The 22,807-nt window shown below is 39.2% G+C and overlaps 1 protein-coding gene across 4 annotated transcripts in view; it reads right to left on the bottom strand.

Annotated features, from left to right (window-relative positions):
* VTI1A (vesicle transport through interaction with t-SNAREs 1A) overlaps window positions 1-22,751 on the bottom strand; it is a 272,171-nt gene extending 249,420 nt beyond the window's left edge. The window contains exons 1-3 of one of the 4 annotated variants that reach the window (XM_061372685.1): window positions 22,260-22,751; window positions 14,247-14,305; window positions 8,750-8,860 (exon numbers count right to left, since the gene is read on the bottom strand). In XM_061372685.1, the coding sequence (XP_061228669.1) occupies window positions 8,750-8,860; window positions 14,247-14,305; window positions 22,260-22,353 (264 nt within the window). In that variant the 5' untranslated portion in view covers window positions 22,354-22,751. The remainder of the gene's footprint in view (window positions 1-8,749; window positions 8,861-14,246; window positions 14,306-22,259) is intronic. The other 3 variants (XM_061372683.1, XM_061372686.1, XM_061372684.1) reach the window with 3 other exon arrangements.
* Between the last annotated feature and the right edge of the window lie 56 nt (window positions 22,752-22,807).

The raw sequence follows: 22,807 nt of genomic DNA, 5'->3' as shown, positions 1-22,807 counted from the left end.
ATTCATACCAACATGTTCACACAGACTTTTAATCCATTATAGCAGATTTCTTGAGAGAAAAGCCAGAAATTTAACTTAACCAAACTGTTTCTATTACACTGAATTTCACTATTCCACTTTCGGAAACCTGAGATCATAAAAACTATGAAAAACATGATACGTAGCAACTTCCATTTCTTGTTAAACACATAAAAGTTAACGTATAACATCACTAAAGGAGCGCTATGGAAAGCATCAGAAAGAAAAAGAGAATGCATACATCATTTTTTCTTCACTTATCAACAAATCTGGAATATATTTGCATTTCCAGGAATTTTTAACTGGCACAGAAGAATTTTTACTAGGCCAATAACATTACCATAAATTTATAGCCTGTCTCCTACCACTCTATGGCAAAGGTTTTCAGCAAAAAACAAGGTAACTAAAATATTATTTGTACTAGCAGAATGTAATGAATTCCATTATTTGTAAAGCTTGACAGCTGTTTGACAACCAGACACACAATACCTTCAGTTATGCAAAGAGATTTTTTTATGCTCTAATATTTGCCTATGATGCAATCGGAATTTCAACAAGCATTTAATATGTAATGATCATATAAAATTTTCCCCTTGAATTCTGATTGAGAAAATATGAAGATGAAGCACAAACCCCTTGAAGTTGGGTAGAAATAGCTACCTTTAACAGCGGTGCTTACGTTTCATTTCATAAAAGCAACAGAACCCAGCAAAGAGGCAAAAAAAAACCATTAACCACTCATTTGCCAAACTAATTTTTGACACAGGGCAGTTGATCAGTCACCAATAAAAAGTTCACCAGTTACCAGATGGCAACTTCACCATAAAGGAAAGCTATTTTTGACCACGGCAATTAGTCTCCTCATGCTTCAAACGCTAAATTCTATTTTCACATTAATTTTTAAAACTATGTGGCTTTAACTTAAAATAAACTGTACATCAAAAGAATGGAAAATAAACAGCCAGGAACACAATTTGACGAATTGGATTTATTTAGTTTATTTAGCTAAACAGGGTCCATTGGATCTCTTTAATAGGCTGACAGTTGCACTGGGCTGGTTAATAAAACATTCAACACAGTATCTTCAGCCAATATAGAAATGCAAATCCCACCAGAAATATTTTATTCATGAAACAGTAATTTCAGTTACTACCAAAGCAAAAAAAGAAAAAAAGAAACAGGGAAAGGGGGGGGGGGGAAGAGAGAAAAAGGAAAGAAAAGGCCTTGCTTTGCAAACAAACAGTGCCATCTAGTGTCATTCCCGACCAAACAAATCCAGAAATCTGAAAAGGGATGGAATCAATCCCCCCAGTGCCAAACGGGTACCTTCTCCCTACGTTGTTGTTTTATCAGTAGCACATGTCTCTTCCTATTTCACAGTCAAACACAAATTATCCTCGCTCTAGCTGGAAAACAAACAAAAAAGAGTAATAAACACATTAAAGAACTTGGGAGGGCAGTTCTAGTCTGGAAAGCAAGGATGTTAAAATGATGGGGAGATTTTGCTCAGTTTGTTTGCTTTAAATCTTTACGTTTCTAACTCATGATAGAAACCAAATCAAACTTATATGGCTACAGGCAAGCAATACAATGGAGACTGAGACAGCCTGTTTGGCTTTATTCACCATTGCATCCCACACCCATGTTCCAGCTGCAGAACCTTTATAACTGCTGCTATTGAAAGCAGGACAATGACAGCTTGCTTCTTTTTGCATGACAGGTAGAGAAGTATCACTTGACTAAAATAAGAGATCGCGAAGGAATTGGGAAACATTAAAGTCTTCCTCCTTCTGCCTCTCAAAAAACCAGCATTCATTTTCCATATATGAAGTCACTTTACTCCCTAGCTGGCTAGAAGTAATTTTGAATGGACGTTGCTTCCTATAGCATTTGCTGGGAAAAGCAGCAAACAGATTTAATTCTACTAGACTGACAAACAGAAGTTTTAACATAAGAACAAATTACATGGTGAATAGAGAAATGACAGTTGTCTACCTGGGAAAGGCTGATGAGGGCTTGCAAAGACTTCCAGGTGAGAAAGCACATGTAGTGGAAAAGGCAGAGCTCATATCATGCTGAATTTGTTCAACATGTTTTAAAGCTTGTTTTACAGAAGTATTTCATTCTGCCATAGACCCCTTTTTGAGCTGTGTTTAATACAGAAACATTCTGTGGGTGAAGGGAGAAAGAGATGAATCCTTATAGAGCACTGTATGAGTCATTATGCTTTTCACAAATACTCATCCAGACACAAATACTATCAGACTCATCAAATCACTTCCTGAAAGCACCCTTATTTGTAATCACTCAGCCAAGCCCAGTGCTTCACAAACTGTTTTTTCTTAAAATCATGTGCACCACCTCCACAACAACCACAGACTTGCTGAAGGCCAACAATCAGCATGCCACAAAGCTCACCAATCTTATCCCTAGGTGTTAAGAGGAGCAACATCTCTTGAGAGATACACAGAATTTCCTACAAGTATCAAGGTGAAGTCAGTTGAGACAAGAATGTAGTTAGGGAATTGTACTTATTGACATTAAAAATTTGCTGCTTGGTTGCTCTTCACATTGTGTTATGAGAAGTATCTTACTGGTGAAACATGGGAGGATTCCTCATAAGCAATACTACAGAATTATAAAACTCAGGAGGTAAGGTGTGCTTCACTGGTCTGGCCTCTCAGGATCTCAGTTAAGAAGATCATAACCCCTTAGGTTAATTACAAATTAGGCATGTTAACTCCCATCTATCACACTTTCCTCTAAGGAAAAGCATGTAATCACCAGTAAATTCCATAGTGAAATAAATTTCCTTCCTTCTCCATAGTTCTACACAAAACCATAAAAAGAATTCTCAAGATGTAGATACATTAGGGCAAGTTTTCTACAGAGGATCTAAGTTATACCACCTCCTAGTCTTTCATCAAAAAGTCAATTTAGGCCTTGAATGTTACCAAAAAAAGAACATTCTTTCCTGTATCACTTTTTCCCCATTTAAAATGGCAGTATGATAAAGTCATTGCAAAAATGTCAAATGACTCCACCTTTTTTCACTACAAACCTGCAAAGGTGGGGACGCATGTAAAAACAAACTGAAGACAATGTGGAATTTGACTCTATAGAAAAGAAGTGTCCTAAAGGTCAACAGCAGCCAAGCAGACCAAATACCGTATCAGCAGTCCTTAGAAAAGGAACAGAGGAAAGAAAACCAGCTCCTCTATACACAGCAGTTTGAGTACAGTGTAGAGGACTGATTACTTATCTCAAGAAGGTGACAGGATTGATAACAATGGCAGAGGAAAGGAACATTTGTTCTCCAAATGCTTTCGCAAAATTAGATTATCAAAGTACATGGTGAGATATTTCAAATTCTTTCTCCTGAAACTCAATCAGTCCAATCTTGCATGCAGTAAAACAAATCCTCCACAGCACAGTTCAAAAGAGCTGCAGCACTCACATAGCAAAACCTAATCCGATTTGAAAAGTTTCACATTTGTCAACAAGATCAGGTTCCCCCTACAAACGTGTGTGCCTGCCCATGCAGGGTGCACATGCTTACATGACGTGTACACGCAGAGGGTCCCCTGTTTTTAGCAACATCATTCGGATACCACCATGAAGATTTAGACATCTGTTCCGCACAACACAGTTTATGGTTTTGTAACTATAAAGCAATAATGCTTTGCTTTATAAATAAAATAATCCAGCAGCAACAGTTCAGCTCAAACTAGAAAGCTAGGGAAGAGTCCAGCTATAAAGATAACAGGCCACTAACATGTCATTTGACAAATGTCATTCATTGCACTTCTACCCATATAAATATTTGGCTTCGTAGCTGACTGCACCTGAAGTAAGGGGAGTAGTACTTGCAAGAAGCAGACAGAATATAACTGACATAGCTGTGCAAGTGAGCTCCTGGACTCAGGTGGTACTTCAGAGTCACACAAAAGAGCTAACTTTATCAAATGAAATTCCATTGCTTATCTCCATAAATGTTTTAAAAGCTTAACAGCAGCTGCCATTTTAACAATGATTTTAAAAGGAACTTGTAGGAGGTATGAAATGTGAATATCTATCTTCACTATTGACTGAACTGAAGCTATTGTTTAATGCCAAAAATGTTTAAATGTTTAGCCAGGTTTGTACAATCTGTCTACACATGTATGACTTCTCCCTGCTTTTCTTTTTGTAAGTTGCAGGCCAGAATAACCACAATCAGTATCAAGTTTGAGTCTTTAAATGGAATGAGCACTGTCTCGTGGATCAATAACAAATATTACTTGCAAAATTTGTCTCAGTGTTGACATGACCGAATAGGAACAGTTCCTATGCCAGCTACTTTATTTGAGGGCTGGTTTTAGTGTTGAATATACATCCCACTTTGAGCACTGATTGTGTAGTATTCATTTTTTAAATAAGAATACTGCTGTGTAATACACTCTTCCTGGATTTTTGTATTTCCCGATCTGTTTGAACCCAGGACAATGCCTCAAACTTCAGTTGTAAGATTTGCAGGAAAATGCCTGCCTCTTTTTTCTCTTTTCTTTTTTTTGGTGCCCTGACATTAAGCCAGTACACGGAACCCTTGGTGTGAATACAAACGCTAGCAGATAACCATACATTTGCTACGTTTATACAGTTAGAGTTTCACATGAACTCGGATAGATTCAGGTCAAAGTACGTTTATAAAATCTGGAAAGCCTTTTACCATGGCATATCCCCACTGTTTAAAGATCACTGGCTGTTGTTCTAGGTAACAATTACCAAAAAAATGCTTTATCTTAAAAACAATACCTATAGTCCATGTATTTTTAAGACTACAATATAAGGATTTCTTTTTTCAGGACTTACTTCATGCAGGCAGTCACCCTGGACATTCTACATCTGAAATAGTTCAAAACAAAATGTTTACAAGCTTAAACAATATAACAGAAGTGTTCAAGGCCAGGTTGGACAGGGCTTTGATCAACCTGGTCCATTGGAAGATGTCCCTGCCCATGGAACAAGATGATCTTTAACGTCCCTTCCAACCAAAACCATTCTATGATTCTGTGATTCTATGACCAGTGCATCGGTAAGTGTGGGTAAAAGGCCTGCTCATAGGAAGATTGCTTTAAATTTCAGGAACTCACAGGTGGACCCAAGACCTTAATCAACCCAGAAAGTGCAAGTACATGGTCTGCAACTCCACTTTGAGCCACAAGATAGAGCCATTATCACAGTCTCTGCAACCCAGCAAGCCCTGGGGAGCAGGAGCCCCAAAGCCACCCAGGTTTTGGAATTACATACAGCTCAGGCGCCCTGACCGAACAGAAAGAGACCCCTCTATAAAAACGCGGTACTGGTATAAACTAGTGAAAATAAGATCATAAAACCGAGATCTACATCTGCAAGTTAAGAAAGACAGCATAAGATTTCACTGTTTTATTCTGTTTTGATATATTTATTACATGCAGTAAGCAAGCCTGAAACTGAGCCCTTTGAGATGTGCATACAGCTTTTCTGCAAAGTATCACTCCCCATAGAAGTGACAGAAGGTGATAGAAGGTATCTGCTCCCCACAGAAGACTGCACAACCCCAAGGTAAGCTTCAGAAACTGCTGCTGCCTTAAGCTTAGATGCGATCCTTGCTTTGTTAATTTTCTCCATACATATTCACAGTGTTATGCTGAGGACTCTTAATGACAAAATTGAGTTATTCTTTTTTTTTTTGTTAATACCATCACTCTCCAAGAGGGAGGGAAAACCAAAATGGAACAAGGTGGCTTTTTTCCCCCTCAGACCTGATTTAACACAATTTAGTAGGTTACCAAATATCAGTGTGCAATACAGTGCATGGGGGAGATGTCATCACCTCCACACACAGCTCTGGATAACTAACTGCAGGCATGACTCAGGATAACAAGGATTAGCAGTGAGGGGAAATAAATCTTCTATTTGCAATTTCTTCCTATTAGATTTGAAAGTTAAAGATGAACAAACCATATTCATGGAGTAACTTTTCAAAGTACAGCTCAATGAAGCTTAAATCCATATTTTTTAGACCATACTTCTGGCATAGGAAACTGCATAGAAAAAAACCTCACTATATATTCTGTTAAGATAGCACAGCATGTAGTAAATAATATTAAAGTGATAGTCAGTATTTTGTCATTATTATGCATACTGTCAAGATCAAATAAACTTGCCCATCAGATATTACATGTCCCAAATAAACCTTAAGGTTGTCCATCCTGCAAGGAAAGAGTGAACAGTTCACATCCTTCATGTTTCCTTCTCCTAACTTTTAAATATGTTGCTGTGCTGCTGTTTTCCATAACTGCTTGGTTAAGCACAGATTTCAAGATGCTGTAAGTCATACAAATAACCACAAGATCAAAACTCATGTTCATTATGATGAATATAAAAGAAAACTACCAGTGCCACTTCTGCATTCATTTCATGTTCAAAATACCCAACTTAAAGAATGTACACTGAGGTATATAATTTTTTATATTCATTTCACAGAAATGATTTCTTTAAAATGAAACCCACACTTCAAGACGATTAAGAAATGTCCTCTGCTCAGTGCACATGCTACTTCACACAGGAAGAAAGGCCAAGCCAAATAGCATGGGATCCAGCTGAGATTCCAACTCTACTTATAAAGAACACTTAACTTTGCAAGCTCACATCTGCATGCCTTTTGAAAGAGCCAAGAACTTTGACCAGCAAACCTGTAAACCGATCATAACACAAAATCATCAGCATCATTTCCAGTTAAGAATTTCCCTTCATCTATAAAAGTGAATTCATTTTAAAAGTACTTTGATGTGCTTTCCATAAAGGTCTGCTAAAGCTCTGTATACTTTGCTTACACTCAAGCAGGTCACAACTCATTCAGGACAATATTTATGCAGAACACTCAAAAGAACTTTCATTTCAGCAAATATTTTCTACTTCCTACCTTCAATGGCCCTGCAGCTTATAGAGTCAAAATCACATTTCCTTTCCTTCCTCCTCCTCCCTCTTTGAACTCACAACTGAATCACTTTGTTATATAGTTTCCAACAAGTTGCTGTTTGACTGGAGAGTAATCAAATAAAATTCCCAAACCCTTAAACATAAACTTAGAGAAACGTTAGTACTTAAAAACTGGAATTGTGTAGGGAATTTAGTTGTAACTACACTGTTTTCTATATAACTGATTTTTTTTCACACACTGCTGTTGCCTTCTTTCAGTACTTTGCTCCATCCTTCACTCCACTTTCTTTCCTTGATTTTCTGCTGAATGCCATCCTTGATGTTCTGGATGGTTGGGGTTTTTTTCCCATTATTATGATCTGTTTCTTCCTCTTTCTCATATTGTTTTTGCTCCATTGCTCTGAGTGCCAACTCAGGTTCTTTCGATCACGTAACTCCTAGTGCTCTGATGCATTTCTTCCACATCTATAATGTTCTTCCACATATTTCTCCTCATCTTTAAAGAGTCCAGTTCTGAACTCTCCCATTCCTTACTGCCCAGGATAGACAATAGGGAAGTATCAATTTCCCTGCTTGCCTACATAGAGAAATAGGCCAGCAACAACCATATGATGACAGTGAATTCTCCCACACCTGAGAAGATAAAGAGCATTCACTACTGGTCCAGGAATTGCTTTCTTGGAAGCCACTGTTTAGCCAGCAGGGCCATACGCACTCCCTGCAGAGAAATGGCATGAAATTTTGAGGTGAGTCTTTTCATCCTAACATTCCTTCAACTTCACAAACCTGCAACCATCTTCTAACTGATACATTTTTGTGCAGCTCCTCAACTTGGCAGAAGCACAGAGGAGTGACAGCCAGCTGGGTTTTCTGGCTGCAGGTATAAACACTGAATCCCCTCCCCTGAAGGAATAAACTGCTGCCAGCAACCCAAGAAAATTCACAGTTCTGCAGTGAATGGAAAATACTGCTACTAGTTATTTCTTTCTCGCTACCCTGGAGGAACTGAGCTGCTGCCAATTAACATAGCATTTTCCTACACTTTGCAATCCCTTTGAACTTTTTCAGGATTTTACAGGAAACAGTTTTGTCTCTATGTAAATCTATTCCGTGCAAATCCTAGTCACAAAAAAAGGACTGATAACTGTAGCAGAAGCCCCTAGACAAAGGAATCTTTTTAGTTTGCATCCATTACTTGAGAAAATGTAGTATTTATAAGCGATTTGTACAAAAGCCAAGAAGAATCTAAGTGCAATGGAAAAGAAATCAGAGAGACTAAGAAACGCAGTGTACATAAGACAAATTACATTCAAAAATTCCACGGACTGGAGATTATATTTTCATGTTACTGCCCACATTACCACAAGCTGTCTTAAACAAACCATTATTTTCTATTCAGGGTATACTTACATTACAATTTAAGTATTAATTCAGATGTTCTACCAGTCACTCCTTGAGAAATCGGATTAAAAACTGACTGCTCTGCCCACATCACGAACACTCACAATGTTGAACAGCACAGGAACAATTCAGATTCAGGCAAAGGGACAGAAGGCTAGGAACTTGAATATTGATATGAGACGGCTTCAAAAGGAAAAGTTTCTCTTCCCTAGTTTGGTTTTCACCTGTCCATAAATACAGCAAGATACACGCAGAATTCATCTCTCACAGTAGTCAAAACCAGCCTCTCAGTTGCCTGAATAACTGCATTATTATACTTTAAAAATTCTCATAGATCTTTCTTTATGTAATATGTTAAAAAACTCACGAAGTCCGCTTCAAGTTTTCCCATTTCTTGTTTGTAGCTTCTCATTCGACTGCTGTACATTCCTCGGCTTTGAGGTGGGATCTCTCGAACTTCAAGTTCCATCTGCTCAAGCTAGGAAGTAAAAATGCAGAAGAGACAAGCAAGATGAATTTACCTAAGTTGTTCACAAACACTTAGAAATATTCCTTCCTTACCAAGAAATGCTGTTTAGTCCTCAATATACAAACAATTCACAGCCAATATACAAACAATTACACAGCCTTAAGTCAACAAACAAGTGACAGGATTAATATTATCAATGCTGAGAAGATGACTGATTCTAGTCAAATTTTTCTGGTTTTCAACTCCAAATACGATGAATACATATTATTACAAGAAAACAGTACAACTGAGGTTAAATAGCTTCCTGCAAATAAGCGTAGTTCAGAAGAAAGCCTGCTTCCATCTAGCAGTGTGGTATTAGAAACCCCTGGCTGCAAAAGGCATTTTGTTTATATACACGCACGTGTGTGTATATATATACACACATGTATATATACATATATATACATATATACACATATATACACATATATATACATATATACACATATATACATTTATATATATATACATATACACGTGTCAATATGTCTGTGCATATATTTACATGTTTAAAGTTTTATGGACCACCAGCCTGTGTTTAACGAAGTAATTCTTGTTTATTCAGCAGAACTACAATGCCTGAACTGACTCCCTAAACCTACATCCCAAATCTGTATGTAGGTATATTAAACAGCTGAATTCCAGAATTTAATGACAATACTATTTATGAATTTTTATACAGTCAAATTCATAAAAACCTCAGAGATATACTCTATCTTTCAACAGTGTTTTCTATTTATTCTTGCCATGCAGAATACAAAGGGGCCTGAAACACAAGAATACGGCACAGAGGCACAGAAAATCAAATGAAGTTATAAACCAGGCTGCCTGCTAATTACCTGCCCACTGGGTCATGCAGCCTCCTCTACATGGTGCTGCCTATTCGGGAATTCTGTTTTGCACAGCTGAAGAATCCCTCACCTGCCTTTTAAAATCTTTCCAACTTATTTAAAAAGATAAAAGAACACCTCTCCTTGTTTGTTGCAGGCACCTGAAACTATATTTACCCACCTCCTACTGATCTCACTTGAGCAATATGGCATTGGAACAGAAACGCCTTTCAATTAGGATCCCAAGCTACTGGTTACAGTCTTCACAAGGGACAGCTACAGTTTATTCCTATGTAATCACTTTCTTACACTTTGAAATTTCATCCTCATATCATAAGGAAAGCATCTGAATTTAATCAATGGAATTACCAGATACTCAAAATTCATTCTGCCTGATCTATTCTGATTACACAAAATGATATTCAATAATAAACTGTAAAGCAGGCTTTAATTAAATAGTCAGTAATGAATTGAAACATACAAAGCAATTTCTAGTTTTACTCAGTTCTTTCACTCAGGCTTAACTTTCCAAAGGAGTATTATAAATTAAACCAATAGCTGGAATTAATTACTTATTTCTTATCAATTTAATCGCAACATATTTGATCTCAAATGTTCTATAAACATACAAACCATTCCTCATAGATACATAATTATATCTGAAAGATCGGGATATTTTAATGAAGTCTCAATTCTTATCTACCATATAAAAATGAAACTATCTCCCAATGAATACAGAAACTGCAGCACAGTATATGAAACCCAAAAAGTTCATTCTAAAGAGTCAGCATCAGAGAGTGCAATATCCAAGAAATAATGATGAAGCATGCTTATTTAGGCCAAACAAAAGCCATCATTTAATCTCATTCCATCATCAGATTAAATGGGTATAGTTTGTGGATGGGCTGATAAACTTCCACATGAAGTGGATATTTTTCCACATGCAGAGGACAGTGCTCCAAGCAGGTGTGAACCTAAATGCAACCTAATTTCATGCATCTTCACTTTCAGGACTTACATTACTGATCATAAAATCTTTTTTTTTTTTTTTTTTTTTATATGCAAGCAAGAACAGCACTAAATTCTATTTAAAGCAAAAATAACCTGGCACTTAAACCTCAAAACATCTGCTGAAGCTCAACTCTTCTGAAAACCCACAAGCTTAAACTTCTGTTATCGCTTATGCTCAAACTTGCCACCCGTGCCGGTTCTGGCTGGGATAATTTTCTCCATAGTAGCTGGTATGGGGCTGTGTTTTGGATTTGTGCTGACAACTGTTGATGATTCAGGCATGTTTTCATTATTGCTGAGCAGTGCTTACACAGAGTGAAGGCTTTTTCTGCTCCTCACCTTGCCAGTACACAAGAACCTGGGAGGGGGACAACCGACCCCAACTGAACCAAGGGATATCCCACACCATATGGCATCATGGTCAGCATGTAAACAGGGGGAAGAAAAATGAAGGAACATTTGGAGTGATGGTGTTTATCTTCCCAAGTAACTGTTACATGTGATGGAGACCTGCTGTCCTGGAGATGGCTGAACACCTACCTTAGATGGGAAGCGGTGAACTACTTCCTTGTTTTGCTTTGCCTGTGCGCATGGCTTCTGCTTTTGCTATTAAACTGTCTTTACCTCAACTCGTGAGTTCTCCCAGTTTTACTCCTCTAAGTCTCTCCCCAGTCCCACTGGGGAGGGAGTAAGCAAGTGGCTGAGCAGGGCTTAGTTGCCAGCTGGGGGTTAAACCACACCACCACCACTGTGGTGAAGCTGAGCATTCTGGTACCTAACTCTTGACCAGATTCATAAACCAGGCCAATCCTTAAGGTTCCTCAGGGGTTTAACCTAGTAAGTAGGTTTGTTCCTAACAACACTCAATATGCTCCAAGCACCAAATAAAGCATAAAGCAGAGCAGCCAGTAGTATTTCCCTTCAAAACTACAACAAAATAAGGCAGTGATGCTGATGTTGTCCACTGAGGCCCCCGGAATAAGTCTCCTCCTCCCACAGGAACTTTTCCACATGAAATCACTCTGAACAGTTTCTGTTTTATAATACAGTTTTTTATTTATCTGGATAGTATCTTATAAAACTTCCAAGCTTTGCTATTTTATTCTAATTCCAAAGTCCTGGAACCAAAATAGAGATCTATACTTAAAAAAACCCACAAGTGTCTAAATAAGAATAACCTAGCATTTGCAACAAAGCAATTTTGTTATGTGTCCCTCATAAAACAAAGGCAAGTAACACACAAGCACAGTTTTCTTCTTAAAAGTAGACTTTCACTCAAAAATGCTAATTCCATCCAGATCTTTTGGCACATGCTAGATTTTATCCTCAGATAACTTCTCTGAGGTTATCACAACATTCACCTTTCTTTAAAGGACTGGTAAAAATAACATTCAAATACTCCACACCAGATGGAGAATGACAGGATTTCTCCAGAGATATCTTATTCAACAGCTCCAGCTTGAAAAGGCAGCCTGGGAGTCTGACAGTTTTGGTGTCAGTTCTGCATATAGATCAAATCAATTACACCAGTGATTTTACCCAAACAAAGCAGACAGTGTTTTAAAACAATCAATGGTTAGTCAGTGTAAATAAATTATCTCTGCAATAATATTTATGATATATGAGAGCGCTATTTCCTAGCCAAGTAGGAAATAAACCAAAATGAGCTAGACTCAACTTTGACTACCCAAAACAATGAAGCAAACCAATGTATTAAAACTATCAGTAGCAAGGAATTAGGTTTATTTTGATTTTCTACCATAGCCTTTAGTTTAAAGAGGATTTTTTAATCAGTTCCGTTATTAGCAGGTTTGTTCAAATTGATTTTTAAACCCAAGCTTTGACATGAATCACAAACATGTTAAGCAATTGCTGAAAGCCCGTAATTGAATGAAGCACCTGTCTAGCAGCATTAGCAACAAGATCTTAAACAAAAGCGTGAAAGAAAAGGCAGTACATTAAATGAAGATCATCATTAGGATAAAAGTACAGATACAGGATTTACTTTTTAATCTTATAATAAAAACAAATTTAAACGATCTTTTCCTGACATAAGGCAAGAGAGAAGTAATGAGCCATTAACTCCATTTCAGCTCCTTTCAGTCTTACTTTGAGTAGGAAACCAAATTTGAATGACTTTTCATCAGACCACCCACACTACCATTACCCTGTACTGCTATGCTTTTTTGCCATGTCAAGTTGTAAAACGGAGCTGGAAAACATTTCTAGATTGTTACTTTCTTTCGGCTCTTTGAGTACAGAAGTGCCTAAAAGGCCTTCATCTATCTTCAAAACATCCTCATGGGATAGGACAGTAGCTTTACCATGTTTCCCACTAAGAGCACCAAATCAGAGAGGTTAGGTACCTTGGTATCCTCACAGGTAGAACCTGCAGGGAGTCACCCCAATATCCAGCTTTTCTGGATGCTATTCCAATGCTCTGGCCTACAAGACTAATTCAATTCTTAACCTAAAAGCAACAGGTATGTCAACAAAAACCCTAGAACTGTAAGATCAGCTAGGCTGAAAAGATCTTTAAGATCATCAAGTCCAACCGTTACCTCAGGACTGCCAAGTCCACCCCTAAACCGTGTCACCCTAGAGACCTTTTCTTCCTATGCCATTTAAAAAAGTGAGATTTAATATTACTGCTTAGTTAGTAATCAAATCATTGATTCAATTTGCTCAGTTATAAGAACTTTCAGGCTAGGAGAACTGATTTGCTTTCCCTACCTTAACAGCCAGATTACATTTCTGACACTTGATAGACCAAGCTAATTTCCAAAAAATAAACAAAAGCAACTTCAGGCAAGGAACTATTAACAAAAAGTCAATCTCAGCTGTCACCAACACGTTCACTCAGTTACTCAGCATCTATAAAATTTGACTTTTATACTCCATCCAGACGGAGGACATGGCAGGCTGTAATCGAACAAAGTGAAGTCACAACTGCTTAACACATATTGCTTTCTTCTGTCAGCATGGACCACTATGTAATGCTTGGTTAACACACTCTTCTCAGATCAGTAACCCACACTACCATTGCTGCCTTGCAAACAACTAAATATCTTTATGCCTCACTTGCTAAATGAAGGGGAGGGAGAAGATCTACTGCTTTAAAAGACAGTCAGACAGCTTAAACCAAGTAGATGCACATGCCTTAAGAGAAAAAAATAAACACAACAAGCAATAAACAAACAACAGTCAAGGTGTGTAAATATTTAATTCAATTCCTGAAGTAAAAAACCCAACCCACAGCTGAAAGCCTGCAGCAGTCTGTAATAAGCCTACAGCAATAACGCAAATCTTAAATCATTTAACACAAAATTAAAAGAGGGTACACTCCTCTTGGATATTCCATCTACTCAAATAAGAACTATTTCAAGAACATTATTTAATTCTCTATTATTGCCCAGTATTTTTAGGGAATCATGTGTGTTAAATGTTACCACTAATGATCCTATTATTTTCCTTAGGAATTTGCAGTTAGCATACAAAAAGCCAGAACATACCAGTTCCCTTGCTTCTTCGAGCTGTTTCTCAATATTTGCAACCATCTGCTTCTTCTCATCTGAAATACAATGGTGAAATAACAATATAATTGTGTTCTTGCCATGAAAGGAAAATACACCATTTCAAAAGCTTATGTGTATCAGTTAAAACTGACTCGAAGGATTCATCCTATCTGAAATCATCATTCACTGTAATACACACATTAGTAATTAACAAGAAAAAGGCAAACAAACAAAGGAGACTGGAGAATCCTTGAAGTCTTCTGCTTTTTTACACAGCATTTACTAGTTAGAAAAGCATTACAGCTGTTCCAGGTGTAGGAGTTAGTTATGCCTCAGCAGGCACTCGTTGGGTGTGTACAAATGCATGAGAAGGTACATGCTTATGCCAAATAGAAAAAAAAAATGAATTATGGTTTAAGAACAAAGCTTTATCCTATTCATTTGCAAAATATGAGCTGCACAAAACCAAGCAACCCACTTATAATGAAACCAGCTACTGAAGAAAAACAAGGATTCTATCCCCCTGCTCTTACACCAGGTCTAGAACAGTTTCTTTTGCTTCAGGAGGGGGGGGAGGGAAGAGCCTCCATGAGAGTTACAAGAAAACCACTGTCTTCTAGTAACAGTAAAAAACATAAATTAGGAATAAAGGTGAAAATCTGAAAAGGAAAAAAAAAAAATCAGTTGTAAGCTATACATAGCAAATCATCACCATCCACACTCCCCAGCAAGTCTATTATCCCAGCTATAGAGAGCATGTCTGACTTTCAACCTGCCCTGTAACATCCATTCTCAGAGAACCCAATGTGAACTCAGAACTGAGATTCAGGGTCTCACCATCACAAATATTCCTATTTTTCGAACATTTGGTTCGTTACAGCATGAAAGAAGACTTCTGAGGAATATTCAGTCACTAGATAAGAAAGTCCCCACATTGCTTAATTACTTTGGGTATTCAGGGGCTTCAATAGTACCAATTGCATTGCCTTGTGCCCCTCTCATGTCCACTTTCATCCTTCAGACTGTAAATCTACGTATTGTCTCAGTGAAGTTAGCAAAACTCTGATATGCAACCATTTATACATTTTAACCAAGAGCATCATGACATCTGTGCCAGTGGTTTGCCTGATGAAGTAGATAAAAAGTGAGTTGCACAACAGTACCTCCAGTCATTGCTTCTCAGATATTGCAATGGGTAAGTCTATGCTGGCATAAGAGACTTTGTTATGTATCTTTAGACTTCACGGTTTTCTCTTTTAGCCTGAATTCCTTTGCTTCTTCTATTCCACATGTATCCTAGAATTGATACATTAAAGACCAAAGGGACAACGTGATGATCTCCTTTGATCTTCTGCATGCCAGAAGCCACCGAATTTCAAGAGGGACGTCCTTTCTTAAATGTATATAATTTAGCTTCCAACATGCCAAAATGATTTATTTTTAAGTAAACTTAGTTCCATAGACAGGAACAGGGGTGGCAACCAAAGCCAGAATTTCTGCCACATAAATGAAAATATATCTTTAAAATATCCTTCCTTAAAAGCTTGGGTTTACCCATTTATCTTCTTTTACCTAAAATACACTACACTCTCAATTTAAGGACACATGAACATCATGATCCATCCTTCTTCAGTTACATACATTGGAGCTCTGCCTGCAGAAAGGATCAGGTTCAGGATTATCTTTCCACCTTTAAGATAACAGAGATCTTTCCAAATAACCACCTGTCATCTGAGGATACACCATCATTCAAATGGCAGATTCACAAGAACAAATCACATGCACTGGGTTATCACCCAAGAAGCTGCTATAGTATAGTAGGACATGCGGGTGATTCCTTTACAGTGCAAAATTAAGACTACAGTATGAGATCTTTCACTGAGGGAAAATTCCTCTCAGAGAAGCCCAAGAATGTATTATAGCCAGCTGGATAGGCAGCATAATCCTTCTGAGACTGGACTGGATAAGCAAGTGGTCCAGTGCTGATAAGGTTCACCTGAAGCTAAGACTGTCTCAAGCTCCAACTCTGCTATATCCTGTATGAACAAAGCAAGCTGTTTCTGGGTGGCAGCAGAAAGAACTAAACAACATACTATCAAAACACAGCTGGAATAAACTCTTATTCTACACTAAAGAATAAGAACACTGAATCTCTCCGAATAAAGAGAACTCTGCCAGTGACAGAAGTAAATCCCCCCAAGAATTAAAAGTTAGAGCTCACCTCCAAATCTTCCCAAACAGAATTTCCTTTCTTAATCTTGAAAGAGGCCCAGAATTTCATCATTACTTGATTTTTACATTTTATATATACAAGTAATACTTGACTACTTACATTTCCTCTCTACAAAGCTAAAGCCATGAAAAAACAGCATCTTTCTTGAAAAGCTCAAATTTACATTGCCATTGTAGTAGAATCTGGGGGATTCTACTACAGCAGAAGATGTAGGACATGTTAATTTCTGTACAACCCTTAGAATTCTGTTAGCAATGTCTTTAATTCCCCACCAGGTCCTCAAGATGACACCCAAGCCAAAAAAAAATAACCTGTTAGTGATTTATCTTCCTAACATAACTTAAACCCAAAAGAAAAGATAATCTGCCACTTGTTTGCTTGTACATTCCAATTCTCCTACCCAGCCTCCCAAAACACCCCTGGGCTTTCAATCACTTGGAAAAGAGCAAGATGACGATGGATAAAAGGAAAAACAATGTAAGATAAAACACAAAATACCATTTTATTGAAGCTGAAATAAAATTTTAAAATACAGCAGCAGAAAATAAACACACAATAGCAATTCTGGCATTTCCCTGAGCTTTACTGGATTACAATTTCCATATACATTAAGTAACCTGAAATTTAGGGATATAAAACTGCAACTTTGGAGAAGATACTTCATGCTATACAAATTCTGTGTGTACTTGTGATTACAAGAACCACCTAGCACTTCATTGATCAGTAAGTCTTACCTACCCACACAGATATTACGCTACAGATCGTTGGTAGGGAAAACTCATTAGTACACAAGGTCTGTCTGAAACTGCTCCCGTAAAACTGGGGAGATACTCAAATGATCCTCTTTAGTTAATTAAAATTTCATCCAACTCTAGAGTTGTATTTTAACATCATCCCAGGCTTATCAATACATAATCACCCAGCTGGTGACCAGAGTAACTGCGAGGAGCAAGGCATACTGACAATGCGCCTTTGTTGCTCCCTCCAGTACAGATGTGTGAGCAGGCACATGGCAACATCCCAGCACTGCAGCTTTGGAGCAGAATCTTCATGGATTTCCAGGAAAGCAGCTGAACTTGTTCCAACTACTGATCCTCCAGGGCACACAATACCATGCACTCCCCAGAGCAAGAAGGGGTGGGAGGATCCAGCATCACTTTGGTAAGGAAAAGGAAGCTGACCAAAGCACAAGTATCACCCACTTGGTTTTGCTTTCCTCTCTTTTTCTTTAGCCATGTCCTCGTAAAATCCTGGTGGGAGTATGCTGCCTGAAGCCACCTGCCTGCAGGACTGCCAGTAACTCCAGGCCTGCCTGCTGTTGCCACCAGAAACAGAAGCATGAAACGGTACAACACTGTCAATCAGAAAGTACGTGCCAGAATGGTTTCCAAACCATTTACTTCCAGTTTACTGTCACAGTTAAGCTATGTAACAACTTACTTCACAGTCAGCATTTCCATAGAAAGGAGGGCACAATATCCACAGGATAACTCTCAGAGACTGCAGATGAGGTCAGAGGGAGTTACTCAGAATAACAGAAGCCTGCCACTAATCTAGTGGCTCAGGACAAACAAGTTATGATCCAATTAAAGATCCTCATATTGCTAACTGTATTACTGCACTGCGTCTTCACAGTTTTCAATCTGCCTACTTGATCATTTCCGTAAATACACTTCTATCATAATAAAAGGGGGTTATAACATTTCTTTCTTAATTCAGAATAATATCCTTTAGAGAAAATAAAAACTAATATTCCATTAAATATACCTACATTTAGAACAGTATTTTTGTCTCCAAATTGCTAGACAGAATGTCCTAAATTATACACATTACATGCAGTATTTTCTTTAACTGGTCAAATTCACAAAATATGGATAAAGACTGGAAACAAAAGTACTTTTTTTCCTTCGTATGAGAATTGCGTGCAAAGAAATCTGTTCTGTGTTTGCACACAAAGTTGTATCAATTTCTTGAAAGAAACAAGCTTTTACTACATTCTCCTCAGTTCTTTCAACTTTGCCCTTGCATTAATCACTCTTTTGCCCCCCAAAATACAGCATTTACAGAAAGGCAGAAATCTGCCTACAAGTGTAGAAAGATAACACAGCACTGGTTTGATCTCACAACCAATGAAGAGATTAAAAAAAATGTGGACCAAAACTGAGTAGTCTCATTGCTTGTGTAATTGTTTCTTTTTATTAGTACAAGCTGAGGAAGAGTCTGAGTAACAGAGGGCTTCGATTCACAGAGAACTTGCAGATTTTGCTGTGTTTGCTGAAGTGGTTTACATGTTTGTGCCAGAAGTTACTGCCCAACAGCAGAGACAAATGGAATGGTATCTGTGCTTCAGTTATAAAACTGGGTTCAAGGGGCACCACATGATGAGCCAGACCTGAAACAGAAATAGTACACTCCAGTACAGGGGGTATAACAGAAAATTAAAGGAGGGATTTTCCTCAGCTAAATCTGTTAAGAGACTGAAATACAGTGCTCTGATTGCACAGTAGAAAATGCAGGTATTGAGTATCAGAAGAATGATAGCACTCAAGTCTAAAACCATCACAACCAGTGGCTACTGTGCTCAGAAAAGACTGTGTCACTATTTGTGCTGAAAAAAACTCTTTCAGATCAAGCAATCAAAATTTATGTAAATTTTTGGTCAAAGCACAAGACAGATGTTTCTCTGAAACACCAAGGAATATTAATAAAACATTCTTCAAAGACCTGCAGCAGCATCACAGAAAAAAACCCCACAACTATTAGAAGTTATTTCTCTATTTAGACTGCTTTTTTTAATTCTCCAGATGATGTCTGCCTCAAAAGAAGACATTTCTTCCCAAGAAATTCTATTGTCCCTACTGCTTATTGCTTCTGTAGCACAGTGCCTTTGTTCCATTTCTTGCTGAACTATTTATGCATTTGTGACAACAGGATCGTTTGTTGAGCCATCATCCTCCTAGAACACAAGACAGCATCAAATCCTGACAACACCAACTGCAGGAGTGTTGCAAAAACAATTAACCAGTATTTCTCCGATTCGACTGAATGCGAAGTTAACAGCAGGTCCGTCTTCAGTAGCAGAAGGAAATAAACCAGTCACTAGACTTCAGGAGATCTCTCTGTATTACGTGGAAGTAGCAAAAGTCCTTACACCTTTCATCCTGCTTCTTCCAGCGTGGAGGAAGAAGGCCACCAGCAATCTCTCTCAAATCACTGCTGCTGAAAACTGCCACCTCACATGCAGCTTTCCTCACGTCCCCCTCCCACCTCACAATCCTCTTTTGAGGCTGTCCCAGCCATCTCCACAAGAACTAACTGGAACTTCTGGTGATGAAGAAGCAAAGATCTTGCAAATATTCCTATTAAGAAACAAGGGAAAAATGTGTATTTAAAATATTTCTGATTAAAGTGTTCAGCATAGTCAGAGATTTATCGTTTAGGCGTTCTTTTTCAAGTGTTCAAACGTCTCTAGTAATAAAGACTGCCATTTGTTTTGAATTCGTACAGGATATTTTTTCTGATGAAAGACAAAAGAGCCCTGAAAAACGAAGCAATACACTCACTCATAAATGTACACTGCAAGAAGCAGCTATAAAGCAAGCCAGTCCAAACCATGTATGACAAGCCACCTCAAAAGTAAACAAAATAAAATATCAACCATTGTCTTATCTTAAAGCCATTTAGCCCACTACTACACTACTGGTCTCACAGGGAACATGCATTCTTTCTCCTCTGAGAGGATGGCAAATTCCAAAACAGCCTTCTAATGGCCACATAAACAAATCACAATTTCAAAGCCTGCTGCTTCCAGGCTATGTCACTGTTTAAGACCATATCATTTAAACATCTTATATTTAAGCTCTAAAGTCTCCCTAAGTGAATAAGGGAGTCTGCTTCAAGGACAGGATTATGGCAATCCACTACTACTAAGCAGAATATACTTCCGCTATGAAACAGACACTGATGACTTTCAAAATCTGCAGAATTAGGAAATCAAATCTCTATTCTCTTTCCATAAATCGGTGTAGCACTACTGATATTCAGAAGAGAAGCCAGTAGTGTATTTACGATGTCTCCCTGTTCCTACAAACAGGCCCTTAAATTTGCTGTTTAAAAGTGAACAAACCTTTGTGAGGTAGTGGGAAATACTGCTGTGGTTAGGTACTTTATATTAATGAAGAATTCACTGCATCCTCTTGGCAAATTGTTCTAGTGGCCAGTTATAGGTTAAATGTAATTTCTGAGCACACTATAAATTTCAATCACAGGAACTGTCTGGATCTCCTTCTAATTTTGTCATCTTCACTACAAAACAGAAAAAGCTTTCTACCTCCAAATACTGTTATTGTGATTGAATTATCTGCCCATGCCTTTTTTGTTAAGGTCAACAGCAAAACAGTTTTCTTAAGCGAAAGAAAAAGCAGTTTCCTGTCCTTTAATCATGCCTGTGATTGGTCACTGAACAACACTTTTCTGGAAGACTTTCTAACTTGCTAAGATTAGAATTGGACATAATCTTCCAGAATCAGTTTTTTTCTTAAATCCCTGTTTATTCATTTTAAATATATCATGAAGACCTAAATTAACACTGCATTGAGATATGTCTTAGTTAACCACCTACCTCAAATCCTATTTAGCATCACTGATTCATGACATATTTCCTACTCTAAAAGTAGGATGTTATTCTTTGGTCCCAGATGAATGATATTTTTTCCTTTAGTCATATGGAAAAGTGTACCATTAGTGTGTTTTTACTTCCTTCTTAAGTTATATCCACTCCTACAGATCAAATATCTTAAAGCTCTGGGAGACTTATATAGGCAGTAGAGACCAAAACATTTAATGACCTGGGAGCAGAAGTGGCATTAAGCTGAGCTGTATGATGAGAAAACCACTTCCCTCTGCCTTGTACTAGGAACCCCATATTAAGGTACTCATTCGTATGCACTAGAAGATTCAGCTGGGATGGGTAAAGAGATTATAACTTTAAGCTTTCTACCCTAACAATTTTACAGGCATTATTGTCTCTACTGCAGGGACACATCATGAATCAACCATGAATGCTGCAGGCTATTGACAAACACATTAAAATAAACGAACACTGATTTCTTTGAATATTCTCCTACCTATGAGTCACCTCAATCAACTACCCAGATCAAATGTTCTAATAGCAGGCAGCAAAAACAAAGATTCGGATTAAAACACACACAAATTCTGTCTATGCTACATGAAGACTCCACTTCCATGACTGATATTGTGGCATCACCACAACGAAAGGCATTCAGCAGCAATGCTGGTAAACACCCGCCCAGCTGCGTCCCCTGCTCTGTTCAGCCCTTCAGCTGCGCTGGCCTAACTCTGTGCGGCCCCACGGCAAGTCAGAAGAGACGGGCTAATCCTTACAGCAAACAATATCCCGTCAGGTTAATCGCAACGCATTTCAAGAGACAACTCGCTGCTCGAACAGACGTGCACTCGGACCAGGGAGACGAATCCTGACTGCTGCGTAAGGAGCAAGAAAACACAGTCGGGTGACAGGACGCTGGGACAGGCACGCTAAAACACACCAACACCCTCCCGCCAGCACGCCGAGCGCTTGCCGCTGGGATGCCGGAGGCTCTGGGAGCCGCAGAGGCTCTCGCAGACGAGAAAGACGGGGCTGCAGTGCGGGGTTAGAGCTCTGAGGTCGGCGAGCAGCGCCGGGGGACCTCGGCCTCTGCGCGCAGCCAGGCGAGCAGCCCCCCACCCCAACTCCGCCTCAGGCGGCCGCCGCTCACCTCCTACCAGCTTGGGCACCTTCCCGATCCTGCCCGTGATCTCGGCCGTCAGCACCGCGAAGTCCTGCTCGTAGCTCTCGAAATCGGAGGACATGGCGACGGCAGCAAGGGAGGCCGCAGCCCCACTGCGCTCCGCGGAGACACCGTGCTCAGCTCCTCCACTCCGCACCGACCCGCTTCCGCGTTCTGCTACCCGCAAAGGCGTCCCCCCGCCGCCGGGCACCTCGCCACGCGTTCCGCCGGAACTCTTCGTCTCCGCTCAGGTGTTTCAACCAGCACGGCTCCCCGCTGCCGCCCCGCCACACCTTCGCTTGCGGGCTCGAACTCCAGCCCCAGGCGCTGCAGCAGCCCGCTTACACCCTGTAACTCCCGTGGCCGTGGAGGGGAAAGACAAGGCTGCGGCGCGACCGGCGGGACGCTATTTCCCGTCGGGATTCTATTGCCATTGGACTGTTGGGGGGCGGTAGCCGACCCGGAGGCGCCGGCGGGCGCAGGCGAGCGCGGGCTCCGCTCCCTGGGCTGCGGGGCGGGGCTGAGCCCCAGCTGGC

The sequence above is a fragment of the Neopsephotus bourkii genome, unplaced genomic scaffold (assembly GCF_033783945.1).
Source record: "Neopsephotus bourkii isolate Nb327-2 ecotype Australia unplaced genomic scaffold, CSIRO-AGI_Nbou_v1 NB_1615, whole genome shotgun sequence".
Classification (NCBI taxonomy): Eukaryota; Metazoa; Chordata; class Aves; order Psittaciformes; family Psittacidae; genus Neopsephotus; species Neopsephotus bourkii.
The sequence above is the reverse complement of the archived record's forward strand: the minus strand, read 5'-3'. Positions and strand labels throughout refer to the sequence as shown.